This window comes from Festucalex cinctus, chromosome 2 (assembly GCF_051991245.1).
Source record: "Festucalex cinctus isolate MCC-2025b chromosome 2, RoL_Fcin_1.0, whole genome shotgun sequence".
Lineage (NCBI taxonomy): Eukaryota > Metazoa > Chordata > Actinopteri > Syngnathiformes > Syngnathidae > Festucalex > Festucalex cinctus.
Window position 1 is genome coordinate 7,474,357 of NC_135412.1, and position 18,439 is coordinate 7,492,795.

Genomic DNA, 18,439 nt, shown 5'->3' on the forward strand with positions numbered 1-18,439 from the left:
ATTTGTGAAATGAGGCTACATTCAAATCTTGCTAGGAGTTTCCCCACTTTAATTGGCTACAAGTGAAAAAATGAGAGCAATTACACACACAAAAAAAAACACATCTTTGACACAGTTATCATGATGAATTTATTCTTCATAGAGTTGGTCTACAGTAAAAGGTAAATCTATAGCATCTACTCTTACATGCTCAATTTGAGAAAATTCAGCAATGTTTGCGGTGGGGGTGAAAAATACCAACACGTATAAAGACATTCTGTTTTTGAATCACCTGATGATATCGTTACATACAAATATATGCGATCACGCAGGCAGTGAACATATCAGGAATCATCTCTCTACAAATGCATATATAATATGACTAAAATAAAAATCAACTAGTGTTTTTATTTTAATTGTTTATTTTTATTTTATTTTTTTTAATTTTCATTTTGAAGTGCTCCCTATCAGTGTTCCCTTTCCTTTGGCTTCTCTGCTGCTCCTCATGCTCGTGTTTAAAAAATATCCACCATGAAAAGACAGTTTCACATGTGTGATCTCACTTGACTGTACAGAATTAAAGACTAGATTAAAAGAGCCCCCCAAAAAATACTGATAAATAATAAAAGAACAACAAGAGTGTGTTTGGTTATGCAGATGAAGCAGTTGGAATCTGAGCTCTCGGACCTCGTGGTCAGAGAGAGGGCACGCGGTCCAGGCGGAGCGTCTCGGGGCTGCCGCCGGTGTCGTCTTCGCGGGTCATCTCCGGGCTGTGGCCGTGCTCATCCGTGCTCTCGGGAGATTCGTACGGGTCGTTTTCACAGATTTCTTCGTCCTCGTGCTCCTCTTTGACGCTGGTTTAACAGAAGCGGGAAGACAAGGTGTGCCGTGTGAAACGCATTTCATCGCGCATCATCCAAATAATTGCGCTCGGTGCATACAAAGCTTGCGGCGGCGACTGCGTGGCGCTGCTGTCGCTTTGGTACCCGGACCCGTTGGCGAGGGCGCCGTTCATCTGCTCTTGGAGGATGTGGGGCAAGGAATGCAATGAGATGCTGCCTATCGCGCCCGGGCTGAAGAAGGAGCTGCAGTCTAAACTTCCAATCTGCAAAAGAAGGAAAAATAAAAGTCACAATTTACATTTATAGTGTGAAAGAAATAAATCCACTTTTCTAGTTACCTGTTCCCACGATCCTACCTGGGCAACAGTCCGAGGTAAAATCGGTCGGTTTTTCAAGACAGGTCTGTAATTGCAAAGAAAAACGCGAGTCAAGGCTCGGCGGGAAATGACTGCCAGCCGTAGACGCCAAAGCTCCCAAAAACATTGGGGTGGAAACGTCGGGTCTGAGATGGTGTGGCGTCAACAACGAGTTATTAGCCAACTCACCCATTACTGGCTGCCTTCTGGGGCCTTCGTCTGTAGAACTCAATCTCGTCCACCGTCCACACGGCTCCTTTCACATTCTCCAGGCGTACAAAGCACTTATGGAGGCTCAGGTTGTGTCTGACGGCATTCTGACAATTCCAGAAAATAACACGTTACAAAATGCACGCCACTGACACAAAGTAGTGATGGGAAAATGAAGCTTCATGAACCACTTGCAATATTATTATTATTTTTTTTTTTACTCCTGTACATGGTGATCTTGGTTTAAAGATGAAGGATAGTGAAATTGAAATTGATTAATTTTCACTGTACATTTAAACCAAGAGTGTAATCCAGGATTATTTATAGTTTTGGAATTTTCATTTTAGTTAGTTCTTATTCCGTTTTGTTTTGTTTTTTAAATTTAGTTACTTTTAATTTGTTTTCAGGGTGGTTCTTTTTTTATTAGTTTTAGTTATTTAAAGGGATACTTTACTTATTTAGCCATTTTTGGCAGTCAAACGTTTATATTTTGCTTATAATAAAATTTATATTTTCATTATTTTTTCATGTACAATTAATACCTTTAAAAACACATTTTACAACTTGCTGTCGACTGAAAGTGACATCACAAAGGCTAAGGGGGGTTTAGGACGAAATTACCACAAAAGATGAACAAAAACACAGATGTGTAGACTGAGAGAAAGTTAAAGTGTGTATATCCTGTATTTAAAAAGTGCACTTTCCTGAGTCAATCCGGCACACAGCCCCTTTAAGGAAATTGTTTTTTGAAGTTTAGTTTTAGTTTTTTCGTTGGTGTCATCTAGAGGAGTAAAAAAAATATATATATCATAAATGCTCGTTTTTATTTTATTTCGTTAACAAAATTGGTTTTTGAATTTTACTTTTAGTTTTTTTCATTGGTGTCATCTGGAGGAGTAAAAAAAAAAAAAAAAAAAAAAAAGATCATAAATGCTTCACGAAGCTTCATGTGTTTATCACTAACACAAAGTGACATGCGTACCTTCCATGTGGCTGCATTGCGTCGAAAATAGGCAAAGTTTCTTGTGAACCAGTTGTAGATTTCATTTAAAGTCAACTGATTGCGCGGTGACTCGTATATTGCCTGAAGGAGATGAAAGAAATGTTGGAAAATGGACAAAAAACCCCCAAAAAAGTCTTGCAAACATAGTTTTGCATTTTCATAAAACATAGGTAGTCTTTACCTGTCGTATGAGCGATGCGTACGTAAATGGCGGTCTAACTTCTGTGCTCAGGTAGAACTCCTTATTATCAACAATATCTGTTGAAAGACAACAATCTTACATTCCCAATCATATCAGTTCAAAATGTTGTTTTAATGGTCGGGAACCGAGAGGATCCGTGAAAGTTCTTGCGTCACCTTGGCTGACAGAGCGGCTGTAGCGCCTGCGAACGGGCGTTCCGCTGAAGCCGCCATTGGGAGTGAGGACCGAGGGGGATTCGGACAGGGGCGTCAAGGGCGTGGACGGCGCCGTGGCGCTCTGGGACAAGCTCACATGGGGACCTTTGGGTGCCGTTGCCTCGGCGAAGGACATGTTAGGCACGAGGTTCGCCTACGGACGATAAACAAAAAATAAACATTGCATTTGTGTCTCTTGAACCATGAAGGGGGTATCAAGTCTACGTCAAAGCGTTAATTGACAGAAACTTACGGGCTGAGCTGCAGCTTTGGGCTCAGACGACTTCAGATGAGCCATCATTGCTTGGAGTCGCTCTTTGTCTTTCTTTAGCTGCGTTCAAAAGCATACGGGAACAGAGAGGTGCTAATTTGACTGACTGCGATATGACAAAAACCTCGCTGGGTTATTTTCTGGCACACACTTTCTGGAGGTGTCAACTCGTCTAAAAGAAGCCACTTCTGGTTCTTGGCGTGGTGTGAAAACAACATGGCGCTGCAGCTGGCAGCCAGTTTAAATAAAGTGTGTTAGCGCACTCGGCAAACTTTACTTTCTTTGATTAGAGAGAGAAAAAAAAAGTTGATTTTTCAAAACAAACCTGTAGTTCCAGTTGCTGGACCACTTGCATCTGCACGCGACACTGTGCGGTGCTCTTGTCGTCAAGTGTGTGTTCACTGTTCAAATGTCTGCAGAAAAACAGAATATTTGAGAACAGCAAACATGGCGGCAAATGAACGTGTTAAATGTGACAAGGTGTGAAAAAAAATGCATAAATTACTACGGTATTTTTTTATTTTATTTTTTTTGGACACAGGTGTTTTCAAAAACCTGTTTTTGTGTCTACTTTTCATCCACACACTGGTGGGGTTTATTTCATTTCAGCGAAAAGTGACTTTTTGAAAAACTGTTTTTAAAACTCAGCTTTCAGTATGTGTTCGGTCGAACACGGGTTAAGAACTAGTGATAGACCGATATGGTTTTTTTCAAGGCCAATACGTCTACGATTATTAAATGGCACTTCATCTCTACAGCGCTTTTCCAACTTACAAGGCCCTCAAAGCGCTTCACATTTTGACTGCCCATTCACCTACTGATGACGCAGCATCAGGAGCAATTGGGGGTTCAGTATCTTGCTAAAGGATACGTCGACATGGTCACAATGGCATGGGATCGAACCCACAACCTCTGGGTTGGAAGACAACCACCATGCCACTGAGCCACACCGCACCACTATTAGTAGTCAAGGAAGCCGATAACCCCATATTTCAAGCTGATATTCATTTGCAGTAAAAGAGAAAATATTAATGTAAACAAAGTTTTCTTTTAATTTTAAACATATAAAGGAATGACAGATTTGTTTAAAAATTTGAACAAAAATTGCAGGGAGCTTCCAGCATCATCAGCATGTGTTAAGCTAATTAAAAACTAAGCAAATAAATAGTTCCCTGAAGTTTTCTGCTGTAGACGAAGAAAATTTCCACATAATTTTATTTTTTTTATTATTATTATTTTTTTTTTTTTTTACAAAAAATAAAATAAATAAATAAATAATAAATCAATAAAAATAGTGCAGGGAGTTCCTAGTGTCAGCATACATAATTTTTTTTTAAAGTGGAAATTGAATAAAAATAAATCCATAAATGAAAGGTTCCCTTTATATCACTGAGCAACAAATGCATGCGAATGTAGCTAATTTGGGGTTTTCGTCAAGGTTCGTAAAAGGTTTCAAAAGATCTTCACAGTGAAACACTGTATGAATATATTCCAAATGTCTTTGCGACAAGTAAAAACTGTGTAAATATCTTACAAACCCTGATGAAAACCCTAAATTCGCTACGTATCGGCCTTTCGTAAAAAAAAACGACAAAAAAAAAAAACAGTGCGGTTTTGGACTGAAAAAGCATTTTATGATGCTTTGCTTTTTGTTTCTAAGATATTCACAAGCAACTCTCCAATGCGGAAGCAATGAAGTCAGCATCGCCCGTGTGTCTTGTTCGAGTGTCCAATCAGTGTTGCGGCCACAAGACGATACTCACTTGAGAAAGGCCTGAAAATCTCCAAAGACCGTCTCACAGCCGGGCCACTTGCACATGCCGTTCCCGTAGAGAGCGTGGCTACTTGGTGCGTTTTCATCCAGCGAGCCGCTGCAACAAGTCATAACACACGACCAGTTTCAGTGATGCCCCCCCTGGATGTGTAATCACAGAAAGGGCCGGCCCGCAGTACAACAGGATGTAGAAAAGCGTTCCGTTTGCACAGGAAAGCACCTTTCCTTCCTCTTCAGGAGAGCGGGATGGCCGTTGGTCGCGGACTGGTGATTGGACGACCCGCTGGAGTCCGCGCCCGCGGATGACGCACCGCTGCCATTTTCACAGCCTGAAATAAGGCAACGCTGCGTTACAGTCTGTCTGACCTTCACCTAGTGGCGATCAAACACGAGAATTTCTGACAAACCGGCGACATTGGTGGGGAGCACGGAGAGCAGGCCTTGCCTCTGCAGGTTGAGCAGATGCTGTTGCTGCACCTGAAGAAGCTGCTGCTGGATGGCGATCTGCTGTGCTGTAAGCTAGGACACAAACGGTCTGATTTATTAAACGGCACAAACGTGACTCGCGCTCGCAAACACAGCTGATCTACTAACTGAAACAGATTATCGAGACTGTCTATTCAGCAATACAATTTTGGAGCTTCTGTCTAAGAGCTGACATGGAGCTAGTCACAAGAAGGAGTCATGCCATATTAACGATGCTTTTTAATCATTTTGGAAACAGAATTGTGCTGGCAGTGATACAGTGCTCTGGGGTGTGTAAACTTGTGTGCACACTCTGATAAGAAAAAAAAGCTTATTGCCCATAAAAAGCAAAATCTTGTGGCAATTGTTTTGATATTTTCAGAGGTTAAAGTTGACATGAGTCGAGATGTGTGTGTGAATTTTGGGGACAATTCAGTCATAGCATTTTTGTGTCATTCAGCAACATTTAGTGAATTTACTTTGGATTTTTGTGTTTAGGGCTGGGGAAAAAAGTCGACAAGTCAATTGGGTCGACCACAAAAATTGGTTGACGCAAAAATGCATGTGTCGAAGCTATTTTGATCATTTTAAAAAGCATAATTGCGGCATCTGGAAGTTGCCGGTGTGATGGACTCCGACCGGCATTCACCACTACTAACTGAGGTGCTTGCTAGGGTTTGTTTGTGGTCTCTTTAGACTGAAACGGGAGAAAATTATCATCGCTAAATGTCTGATGTTTGTATCAAAACAATCCGCGTCAAAAATCGCTGAAGAAATAAAAGAGTTCTAATGAATTTATTGGAGCCAAACGCGCAAGATGGCGGCCCTGTGCGCGTCAGCAACAAGACAAGGTATCTACTATCTAGGTTAAATAAAGAGCAAAGACCGACTCCTCCAAGTAGCATGCAGGCTAAGCCATCCAACATTTGATATAAGGACCATTACTACAGTTTTACACCACCAAAGAGTGCAATAACCAAGACCAATTGACACAGTTGGCCACAATGCACTTAACAGACGTAAGGGAGTTTGCTAACGCGGACGCTGGTGGACCTTAGAAACAAACTCAAGCAGCAATACCATTAGCTAGATTAGCATTAGCTAGTAGCATTATCAAGTACAAGGCTACAATAAGCGAGTACTCATGATGTTTATGGATTTAAAATTGAATGGAACCAAAGAAAAACATCAGGGTGACGGCGCGGGATCCTAGAGAATAAAGTAAGTTATTTGAAAAACATTTCTCTGCGGTTAGTATGCTGCATCAACAGCCAGCGTAGGCTTCGACAACTCAATATGTTTGAATAAGGCTTACTAAACATAAAGTGCTATGCTATTTAAGTGCACTCCATTTGCCATTTAATATTTTGATCAACTTGGATTTTTCATATGTTGGGCTATGAGGTGATTTCTGGGAAAAGTACAATAAGTAAGTGATTTCAGTTTATTTAGGGGCTAATGCTAATTGCGAACCGTTTAGCATAGGCTAATTTTGTTGGTGTTTGTGCCAGATGTGTACAGAAGATAAGGAACAATGAGTATCTATGGCCGCTAAACTCAACTCACGTTCAACCTTTCCGGACCAAAAAAATAATAATAATAAATGTCGGCGTGGGGTGGGGGTTCAATTTGTTGTGTATATCTGTAATTATGTGATGAGGTGACTATACATGTATAAGGTTTCACAGTCCTTTCCTAACAACCCTCTGAGGGAATCAATGACTAAATGGAAGCTGCCGTGACCGAAATGTGTTTACCATCCGTGATAAAGCAGACATTTATGGGAAGAGATGTCGGACTTGCTGAAGTTACAAGATAATGGTGATGTTTAAGAGACAACCATCATGCTCTTTATTTCACTGTGGTTTTACAGTACGGTACTCCCAGAGGGTCAACTAATGTGGTCAGAAATACTCCCTTCATTGTCTGCAGACAAACCCCTCGTGTGGAAGGCAAAGCACATTTAGAAAGAAACTAAACATTTCCTGCAACCACACACCCACACCTGCTCCCAGCCAAGTCTCGCTTGAAACAATGACATTCTGGTAATTGCATGTTGACATCACAGTAAATTGCATTTTTTTTTCCTCAAATGATGAAATCTCAAAATTTTACAATCTAACATTCATTTTTCAGTAATTAACCTTTGACATATATAATGAAAGAACATCCAAAGTTCAAACCAGATGAGGAAAAGAGGGCGGAGTCTATGTAACATTTTGGAAATAAAGTCAAATATAGACAGTAAGAAAGTATTACAAAAAACAAGAGTGAAGCAAGCATCTTTGCAATGAATTGCTAAAGGAACGAAGATAAACAGTAAGGAAAATAATAATAATTCTATTATTTGTCAAATTTGTCGGCTGCATGAGATTGCGGGAGTGACGTCATGCAGCTGACAAATTCACCCGGCCCCGTCTGCCGACAGTGAGTGACAAGCACCCTGCCACCCCCTGCTCTGCGATTGGCTGGAGGGGTAAACAACTGTCTGTCCACAGAAACGTCCCGCTGTTGACAAAACAAACACAAAATGGCAAAATACAGGCTGGGGAGGTGGGGGGTTGGGAAAAAATCACCACCACACATTAACAGAAGCCCAGAAGTGTAGATTGAGAAGGTGTTCATGGGTAGACATCCTGTATTTATATAGTGCATTTTCCTGAGTAAAAACGGAAGACCCCGCATTTAAACACTCATCTTATTTAACCCCATATTTCAAGCTTCTCACCAGCAAAAAAAAAAAAATACACATTACACAAATAGGCAAAATACAGAAGATCCTTCGGACATAAAGATATATTCGTGAACTATGCCATTGTCACTAAATGAGGGGAAAGTGCAGTAGTACTGATACATTTTTACTTCTGTTCTGAAAAATGTAGGTGAGCTGAACAAGGCCAAGGCAGCGAATGCACATAATTCTGATTACGGGTCCCTCCTATCGCGTATGTTTGTCACATAATGGTCACAAATATGTAAACTTACCTCCTGGCTTACTATCCCTGCATTCTTCTGTTGGAGCAGCTGCATATTTAGCTGCTCTTGCTGATTCTTGAAGACCTCTTGAATTTGTTGCTGCAGACATGTTGATAAAACAAGAGTTGGAGCGAGCCGAAAGGTCGGCTGGGTGCATTGCAGACAGACAAACGCCATCCAGGCAGCGTACCTGGTGGAGCATGAGGGCCTTCTGCTGCTGGAACAGGGCTTGGATCTGCTGAGGGCTGAGGACCTGCTGCTGCTGCTGCTGCTGCTGCTGCTGCTGCTGCTGAGCCGCCGCCTGCTGCTGCTGTAGCTGCTGCGGAGCCTCGGCTGGTGGGGTCATCATGGATGACGATGCTGGGACCTGTGACAACAACAATACTACGTCTGAACAAGCTGCTCACACAAACAGACGCTTTTGTAATACATGTTAATGCAAAATTAGAATGAATCTAATTAGTGGAGCAATCAATTGAATAATCACCAGATTAATCGATTGTGAAAATATTCTATAGTGACAGCACTACCAGGGACAAATTGAGATGGTGGATTTTGCGTCTTCCAACACTGAAAAACAAAACAAAAAAGAAAACAAACTGTTTGCCCAACATGAAAGATAGTTGAAGCCATTTTCTGTAGATCTTTGCAACTTTTTTCTCCTAAGCTCGACACATCTTGTAGCATGTTACACAAAACATTAGCTTAATTTAATTGAATATGGAAATCGCTACATCTTTGTTTTTGTTAACCCGTTCGGACCCATAGATGATTTCAGTTCACATAACATATTTGCATGCCTAAACCAATAGAACACATCATTTAGATGATATCAACACTTCTGGTACATGATTGGCTCCTAGAGCTAACCAATCACAATCACAAGTTGATTTGCATGATGTTCATTCATGTTACATATAAGCTTGGTGAGTTTACAACATGCTACAGGCATACTATCATGGTGTCCACTAGAACAAATAAAATCATGAAATAACACGCCCCTAAAAAGAAACATGTTTTTCTTATGTGGGAAAACAGTCAAAATAAGTAAAACAAAACAAGTAAATAAAAAATAATAAACAAATACATGAATGAATGAATACATAAACAAATAAATAAATAATACTAATTATACTAATAGTCAGCAGAAAATAAAAAGCCTATAACTTGTATTTTACAGTGTGGGGTTTGCAGCTAGAGTGATGTCCTAAGGAACAGTGTTTAGAAATAAGAAAAAAAAACAAAAAAAACAAATGAAGCAACAGAAAGTAATTAGCGTTTTCTCCAAAAACAAACAATGTATGAGGACTATGCCTATTGTCCGTTGCAGCAAAATGGCAGTTAATTGTTCTGTAATGTTGAGTAGTTAGTCACAATAAGAAGCTGGGCTCTAGACTAACTTTTGCGCTACAGGACTTGGTTGCACCCTTTTTTGGGGAGCCTGGTACAGCATGACCATATTTGTCTCAATAGGATTACATTCTTTTGTATGACAAAGATTGATAGTGACCCATGTTTCTGCCACTGGAATGGTCTATGGGCTGACATGGTAGCCAGTCACAAGAATTAGTCAAGCCATATTACCCATGTATGACAAAAAATAAATCAAATAAACGACAACTGGTTCTGGCCTCACCTTGACTTGGGTGGTTTTTCAGGTGTGCTGTCCATAGCTTTAAATATATAACACCGACTGGATCAAACTAAACATGTCTTTTTTTTTTTCTTTTCTTTTTTTTTCTCGTGGCTGGCTTCCTCAAACTCTTTTCCACAACTCAGTAATATTTGTTTGCGGATTTTCCACTAACACTTCAAACTTAATTTTGTGCTTGCAGTGTATCAAATGTTCCATTCTGAAAAGCATCTAACGTTCTAAAGCGCAAACGCTCTTTTAATACGGTGGTCATCGCCACTTTTACTGTTGCTTACCAGCATGCGCAATGTGTCAGTCTGAGAGAACACGCAACTTAGCGCCTGCTATTTGGGGTCACAAAAAGCCCAGAAAGCGCATGTACAATTTATTTGAGTGAACTCACAATTTAGCGCACGCCACATTGGATTTGAGTAAATCAGGTCCATATATCCAGTGATGTTATCTTTTCATATATAAACACGAGCAACACAACGTGGGACTTTTACAGAGGAAATGGAAGTTTTCAGTGGTGGCCAGTGGGTGTTTTTGTGAACTCTTAAACAGACTCGCACACAAAGCACAAAGGAAAACGGGTGTGGTGTCACTCACAGTGCTGAAAACACTGACAGAGAGAAAAACAAGATGAAACGGTTGAGTAAACATATTACGAATGCACTTGATAAGACGAACGCCCCTGTTGGGTGGGTGGTGAGGAGTCACACGTGTCTGAACACGCTTTACAAACATGAAAAGGAACAACAAACAAAATGTATACCAGGACACATACTATTCAAAGTCAGTAGAAATGCTAAGTAAATCTGCTTTAAAATATTGCTTCAAAAATAGAATATAAGATGTTGTGGCTACTAAGTCACTTATTTTAGTAGCCCAGCTTGAACATCTGAAATAATAGCACAAATGTCAGTGCTAAAGATACTAATGTACATATTATGATTGTACACTAAAATAATTAGAAAATGTCAACTTTAAACCTGTTGTGTTAGTATTTACATGTATGTTCATCAGTTTGACTTTAGCTTCTCAAGCTGTCTTTCTCTGATAACAAATTTACAGCAGTCATTTCTTGGTGTTGCATTTGTGTGCACAAACACAAATTGTATTAGTCAAAAATCGACCGTCTTCAATGATTTAGAGGCCGTACCATATAGTGTACTTTAAAGGCCCGGTCTGCCGTTTTCACTCTGGAAAAGGCGCTAAAAATAATCCGTGTGTGCTGTCAAATTGCCGCGGGAGTGACGTCACGCAGTTGACAAATTCGCCTGGCCCCGTTTGCGACACGACCCCCCCGCTCTGCGATTGGCTAGAGGGGTGTAAACACTGTCTTTCCACAGAAACGTCCCGCTGTTTACAAAAACAAACACAAAATGGCAAAATACAGGCTGGGTGGGTGGGGGTTTAGGACAAAATCACCACCAGACATTAAAGAGAAGCCCATAGCTGTAAACTGAGAAGTGCTTTGTTTGTTTAAATCCTGTATTTAAAAAGCACCTTTTCTTTAACTTGTGTATGTATTAGGGGTGTGAATTGCCTAGTACCTGACGATTCGATTCGTATCACGATTCACAGGTCACGATTCGATTCGATACCATACCGATTAATCCCGATACGAATTTAAAAGTCGATTGTTGCGATTTTTTTTCATTAAAATTCAGAAAATACTAATCAGTAAACTTGTAGAGTGTAAGATTTGTTTGAAAATGTTTTATTTATTTATCTGAAACTTCAGTCTTATACAGGTTGTAATCTGTTTCATGCTTGAACAGCATTAAAATAAAATATTAAGGCTTAATATTCCGTTCATATAACATTCTTCCATGCTTAAGGTGTGAACCCTAACCCAAAGTAAGATATTTTGTTGAATATTTTTCCATTAAAAATGGAAGTTTAAAAATCGATTCAGCCGCCTCTTGAATCGATTCGAGAATTGCGCGATGTAGTATTGCGATATATTGCCGAATCGATTTTTTTTAACACCCCTAGTATGTATGTATTTACATTCACATTCGTCAATTGTTTATTTTGACATTTTAGGACTACTCGTATTTTCTGACATTGCTTCCCACTCTCTGTATTCAAGGCCCATACCTATCAGGTTATTGCAGTTGTGTAATATCACAAAATGCAGAGCTGAATTGAGGAACTGTTTATGCCGAAATAATCATGCTGTTTTCAAAGTTACAGGTCACATAAAATGACGTTATGGGCTGGACTGACATGAAGAGCGACATGACACACATCTGAGTGACGCATGTGCACACAACACCATAGTAGACACTTGATTATTTTTCCCAACTCAACATCTAGTGTAGAAAGTTCTATCAAGCCGATTCAGCTCCAAATTAACCAAACAATAACAACAGATGGCTCAAGGGAATTAGAGTGCCATCAAAACAACAACAACAACAAGCAGTGCCAGAGAAACAACATCCTCTACTGAGCAGGCAGCAATTTACCAACCCCCACCCCACTCCCTGTCGAGCCTCACTGCTCTGGCAATGTTTGGAGTAAACATAAACAAAGTCATCAAAATTGCACAGAGACTAAATAATGAATAAAAAGCAGGCAGAGCCTGTTTACGAAAACAGAATGCAGGATTCATATTTTAATTAAGGTCTGAACCACAAACAAACATCTCTCTCTGAGGCAGAGTCTGTTTCGAGTCGGGTAAACAAACTGACGGAGAATTTCACAGAGGCTGTGGGCTAACAATAACAGTCGACGGCCTCCTTGTTTGGCCTTTCTTATGAGATTCAATGCAGTCGAGGTGGCCACAAAAGCAATGAAAAAACAGGTCTACCCCACAGACAGACAGACAGACAGAGCTGGTTGGCCCCTCTGTTTTTCTGTGGACACCATCAACACAACAACAGCCTTTGCCTAATCCCTGTTGCCATGGCAGCCAGCAAGTCCAAACATCTTGTGTTGTTGTTATTGTTGAGAGTCATACCAGTGAGCAGCCGAGTGTAAACACAGATCCCGTTCCTGCAAGACTGGTCTTGTGAACTCCGAGATGACTGACAGAAAAACAAACAAAAAAAGGCACTAAAACCTTATACTAATACGTATCCTGAAAAGTACAAGCATCTGCAAAAACACCCACAATATTATATTACACAACCCACAGCATGTGACATTCCCTAGCAAACACACAACTGGGCACAAAAATGTTGATTGAAAACAAGTTACATTGCAATTCAACAGGGAAAAACGATCATCTCCAATCCAAAGCCCACCTGGCAGCCAATAAATTAATAAACAGCACCACAATTTGCAGTCTGAGACTTGTTAACGTCAGTGATGTGGGGGAAAAAAAAAACAAGAGCAACAAGAAAATCCCCCTCACAGCTCCCTCCCTTTCTAAATCCCTGCACCCCTCTCTGTGCTAACTTCAACAAAAATATAAAACACAGTGAGGGGTTCAAGGCTATACAGTACCTTCACTTACAAAACAAAAACCTCACACATATTTTTTTGCAGCAGTGCATCTATCTATCTATCCATCCATCCACCCATCCATCCATCCAGAGAGAGCCAAACACCTGCAGAACTAGAGGCCATAATTCACACACTAAAGTTGAACGGTGAGCTGAAGTGTGCGCACCACATTTGTTTTGCACGCGTTTGTTTTGCTCGCAATGCTCCAATGCCGAGGTAAACGGTGCCAAAACGAGCCCCTGAACAATCTGTGTTTGTGTAATAAAGAGAAGGCAACAGGAATAAACTGACCCTGGGTGACTCTGGGGGAGGAGTGTGGCCGCTCCTTAATCGACTGTCATTCTCAGCATTTTTCCCGTTCTGCGTCCTAACAGCTGGAATGGAGTGGCTAGTTGGTTCTGACCCAGACTCGTGCATCTGGACTTCACTGACCTGAGGAACAAACAATTGGTGTAAATTGAAACAGCTGGGTGTGGCATCATGGAATATGGAAAAAAACAAATCTCAATGATGAGGTTATTTAGAAGTCAAGGAGCATAGTAGATTAAGTATTCATTTTATACACGTCAGCATTGAGCATGGGGGAAAGGACTGACTTCATAATTTTTATATCAAAGGCAGGGTCTTCCGTTTTCACTCAGGAAAATGCACTATATAAATACAGGATGTAAACCTATGAACTCCTTCTCAATCTACACCTCTGGGCTTCTGTTAATGTGTGGTGGTGATTTCTTCCTCTAAACCCCCCACCACACACCCAAACCCCACAGCCTGTATTTTGTCATTTTGTGTTTGTTTTGTCAACAGCGGGATATTTCTGTGGAAAGACAGTTGTTTACCCCTCCAGCCAATCGCAGAGCGGGGGGTGGTGGGGGTCGTGTCACTCACTGTAGGCAGACGGGGCCGGGCGAATATGTCGGCTGCATGATGTCACTCCCGTCGCAACTTGAAAGCATGCACGGTTTTGTTTGTTTGTTTGTTTGTTTTCCACTCACTCACTCACTCACTCACTCACTCACTCACTCACTCTGAGAGACCATGTGACTTACATGAAATAAGCTTGAGTGAGTGAGTGAGTGAGTGAGTGAGTGAGTGAGTGAGTGAGTGAGTGAGTGAGTGAGTGAAAAAAAAAAGCGTGCTGTCAAGTTGTGGCGGGAGTGACATCATGCAGCCGACAAATTCACCCAGCCACGTCTGCCTATTGAGTGACACGTATCCTGCCACCCCACACTGTGCGATTGGCTAGAGGGGTAAACAACTGTCTGTCCACAGAAACGTCCCGAAATGGAAGTGTACCAATTGGCCACACCAGAAAATACGAGGATAACTTAGGTTGACAACAGTAACCCATTCAGGAGAGTTTGGGTTCATAATAAATCATATTTTCCAACAGATGGGTGCCTTCATCGACACCCACTAGTTTGTACCATCTAACATTTCAGGGGTGGTTCTAAAATGGGTCTAAGTTGAGCAAAGGCAAATTTAGAAGTGATAATATATTTTTACTAGACAGAGACATTTAAAGGGCCTGTCAGTAGGTTTGACAGTTTTTGTTAGTAAACGCACCGTTTCTGTTTATAAACAAACAATTCAAAATGGGCGCCTCCCATGGCTCAACCCACACGAGCTCAACGTTCACACCCCCTGCCTCTGCCCACCGCCCCCCTGGCTCTGATCACTCTAATCACTCTACTCGTAAACAAACAACCCGTCTGCCTACACGCCCCCCCGCCGCTCCAGCCACGCCCACTCCCAACCCCCGCTCTGCGATTGGGTGGAGGGGGAAACAACCGTCTGTCCACAGACACCACCCAGAAACGTCCCGTTGTTGACAAAACAAACACAAAATGGTAAAATATAGGCTGGAGGTTGGGAGTAAATGAAAAAAAATCACAACCATACATTAACTTAAGCCTCGAGGAGTAGACTGAGAAGGAGTTAAAGTGTGTGCATCCTGTATTTAAAAAGTGCCTTTTCCAGAGTGAAACTGGCAGACAGCGCCTTTAAAATGCTTCATACTCATACTCAGATTGGCTAGCGCTATTACTATCAAATATTTTTTACAATCGATTAATCTATCAATTATTCAATCAATTAAACAGATTAATTTTGCATTAAAGTGCATTATACAAGTCTAAGAATTATAAGAATTTTTCCCCTGATTTCTGTTGATTAACACGTGATTGTTGTTTTTATTTCGTACTTCGTATTCGTAGTCATAAAGGGAAAAAAACAAAACAAAAAAAACAAGGATTGATGTTGTACTATGTTACTAGTTCAGGCATCGTTTTCCAAGTAAAAACTAAGTAAAAACTAATGTTTGCAAATGTCTAATTTGGATTAAACACAGAAGACAAGTCTTCATGAACGACTACAGAAATTAGTTAAATAATTCTAAAAAAAAAAGAAAAAAAGAAAAAAAAGAAAGAAAAAAAAAAGCTCCAAACAATTACCCGATTATTAAAACAGTTGTCGATTAATTTGATAATCCATTACTTGTCGATGAATCTATTAATTTTGGCAGCTCTAATATTGACACTTGCCATTTCAGACTATATTAGCGCCACACCCCAGCAGAGCGTTGAAGAATTCTGGGGGGAAGCAAGTGAGGCAAAAAAGGTACGTGAATATGCGAAGTGTAAAAAGGATGTTATGTTGACTAACACGACACTCAGGAATGGTTAGCGTAACAGTTTTTCTTTTCAGAAATAAAAGTTCACTTCGAGATTTGTCTAAACTTGGTTTCATCTACAGTGTTGATGTCATTCTGTGTTTAAAACTGAAAAGGGGACAATTCCAATAAGTGCCTTAAGAATTATTGCTTGATTTTAAGCCATACACGTACAAACACATCTAGGAGGGTAACAACTGTGTTGTTAGGAGCTACTCTGTAAGAAGAGATACCAAAAACAACTTCAATAGAAAAACACAATACTTTTATTCACCGTTATCTGAAATCACCAAAGTTGTTAGCAATCAACCAGGTTAGAACGTAAAAAAAACAAACAAGCTAAAGTACAAGTTGCAAACAGTCTCCTGTGAAACTGCGAGAGGAACATGCTTGGTCTATTTGTTGAATAACTGAGTGCTGCCATGGCTACTGTAAACACAGGGGCCCTGGGTCTGTGTTTATGTGCAAACATATCTTCCTTCTGGAACAATTTACCATTAACCAGGTGGTGCGATAAACGGCCGTGTCAGGTAGTACAATGCACAAGAAGGCTTTTATGTGTACAGCTTGGGAGTGCTTGAGTCGAACGCTAAGCAGCATAAACAAAAGTAAATAAAAGTAGGCAAACAGATAATGTGAGCAGATGGAAAAGCTCAGATGAAACAGGCCGTGTTGCCTCAAGGAGAACGTCATTTATTTTCAAGGTTTGCAAACTTATAAATCAAACATGCAAAGCAATGGTTAAATATACAACTGTCATTTAGGCTCACAAGTGAATCAACACCAAATTACTTGGATTGTTAGGACTAATGTCCATGATACAGATTCTATTTTGCTTAGCCACATAAGAGACGATAAGAAACGAGTAACCGTACTTCCTGCATGAGACATGTTGGGAGTACTAGTAGTATTATGAAATGAATGAAAGGGATATTGCAAAGATGGTTAAAAAAAAAAAAAAAAGTGAACTGATTCCTGCCAATGAAAGCCCATCAAAACCATATCCTGCATTTGCAAGCAAAGTTTCCAGTCTGTTTACTCATACTTTCAAGATCAGTATTACTACAGAAGACAATAAGCTGGGTTTCCTCTTCACATGTTTGAAGACAGGAGCCAACTTTTTTTTTTGAGAACCAAGACTGATTATGATTTAAAAAAAAAATATTCATGTCTTTGGAGCAACACATCAGATAGTAAAAACAAAGTATTGTGGCAAAGCTGTTCCCAGGAAAGGCACGATTAATGTGTGAGGTTTAACATCCTCGTGCATACAAGGCAATTGTAATGGGGATAGTAACGTGTCTGCATTGCTTTCATCTTGGTCGGACGGTTGATACAATCGTTCCAATCAGTCTTGTTAGTGAGAAATCGCTCTCAGAGAAGAATACTAATTGTAGCATATTTAGAAATCCGGGCTCACTTCACTTTGAGGACGCGTCATTTCACTTATTGTTTGACATTCAGATACTAAGCGATCTGAATACGCTTGAGTGGGTGCCACATAGGTGTTGCTTACTATTAATAACTGTGCTATACGTTCGGCACAAAAATGAATGGACTCGACATCCGCCGAGCGCAGCCATTGCAGTATGAGGTTTCGAACGAGGACCCTAACATTAAGCTAGTGGTAACACAGGGAATGAGGAACTGCGAGTTAGCATGTTGGATACGCGAATGAGCGCGTTATTCATAGGCTACATTTTCTCGCCTCATGTTTTCAAACCTTGAGGTTCGTAGCGATGTACATACAACAAAAGCTAGCCGCTAACCGAACGGAATCATATCGCTCCTCGTTTTGCCGACCGTGATATGGCAATAAATATGACGTTCGGATCAAAACCCGTGTAAGGTTCATCTGCGTGCGATTTCATTAACTTTTACTCACCAGCCTGTGTACGCGTAGACAATGTTGGACTCGGTGCGGTGTCGGGAAAATGAACCTCGGTGTGGCTTCGTTGGCGGCGGGGCTAGCCACAAGTTGCTAACAGAGGGCGTGGCTTCGGTAAAAGTAAACAATGGTGACGTCATGTCCACACGCGGGACCGACAGCTCGCCTTCGGAAAAAAAAAGATCTCACATATTACTCCTTCTCTGTAAAATTTGCCCACATCTAGGGACTCATGTTAAGATTAGTTACAAAATTCATGCAACGACTAAATTATCTGCGATTTAAACAAAAATATAGTGTTATTACTTTCGCAATATGTTCATACTGATTTAATTTTGTACTTGGTAGCCTATTGTCCACTATACTGTGCAAGTTGTCATACACATTTATTATAAAGAACACATTTTACATATTTAACGCTCACTAACAGAATTGTCAAACCCTTTGCAGGACTCCTACACAGCCACAAGATGGAGACATTTTCCCTCTCACACGTTCTGCAGTGTCTTGGCAGGCATC

The 18,439-nt window shown here is 40.6% G+C and overlaps 1 protein-coding gene across 2 annotated transcripts; it reads right to left on the reverse strand.

Moving 5' to 3' along the window:
- Nucleotides 1–115: 115 nt before the first annotated feature.
- LOC144013545 (forkhead box protein P1-B-like) lies at nucleotides 116–18,033 on the reverse strand. Of its 2 annotated transcripts, XM_077512555.1 has the most exons (16): nucleotides 17,918–18,033; nucleotides 13,653–13,793; nucleotides 8,463–8,639; nucleotides 8,282–8,371; nucleotides 5,239–5,350; nucleotides 5,052–5,160; nucleotides 4,821–4,928; nucleotides 3,383–3,470; nucleotides 3,040–3,117; nucleotides 2,748–2,940; nucleotides 2,572–2,648; nucleotides 2,370–2,471; nucleotides 1,367–1,494; nucleotides 1,160–1,223; nucleotides 921–1,084; nucleotides 116–833 (listed from the first exon to the last, which is right to left on the reverse strand). In XM_077512555.1, the coding sequence occupies exons 2-16, from the start codon at nucleotides 13,776–13,778 to the stop codon at nucleotides 674–676; spliced, it is 1,776 nt and encodes a 591-aa protein (XP_077368681.1). In that variant the 5' UTR covers nucleotides 13,779–13,793; nucleotides 17,918–18,033; the 3' UTR covers nucleotides 116–673. The 2 variants fall into 2 exon arrangements, with proteins under 2 accessions (XP_077368681.1, XP_077368682.1); XM_077512556.1 differs by lacking the exons at nucleotides 13,653–13,793; nucleotides 17,918–18,033 and adding an exon at nucleotides 8,760–8,779.
- Nucleotides 18,034–18,439: the final 406 nt, after the last annotated feature.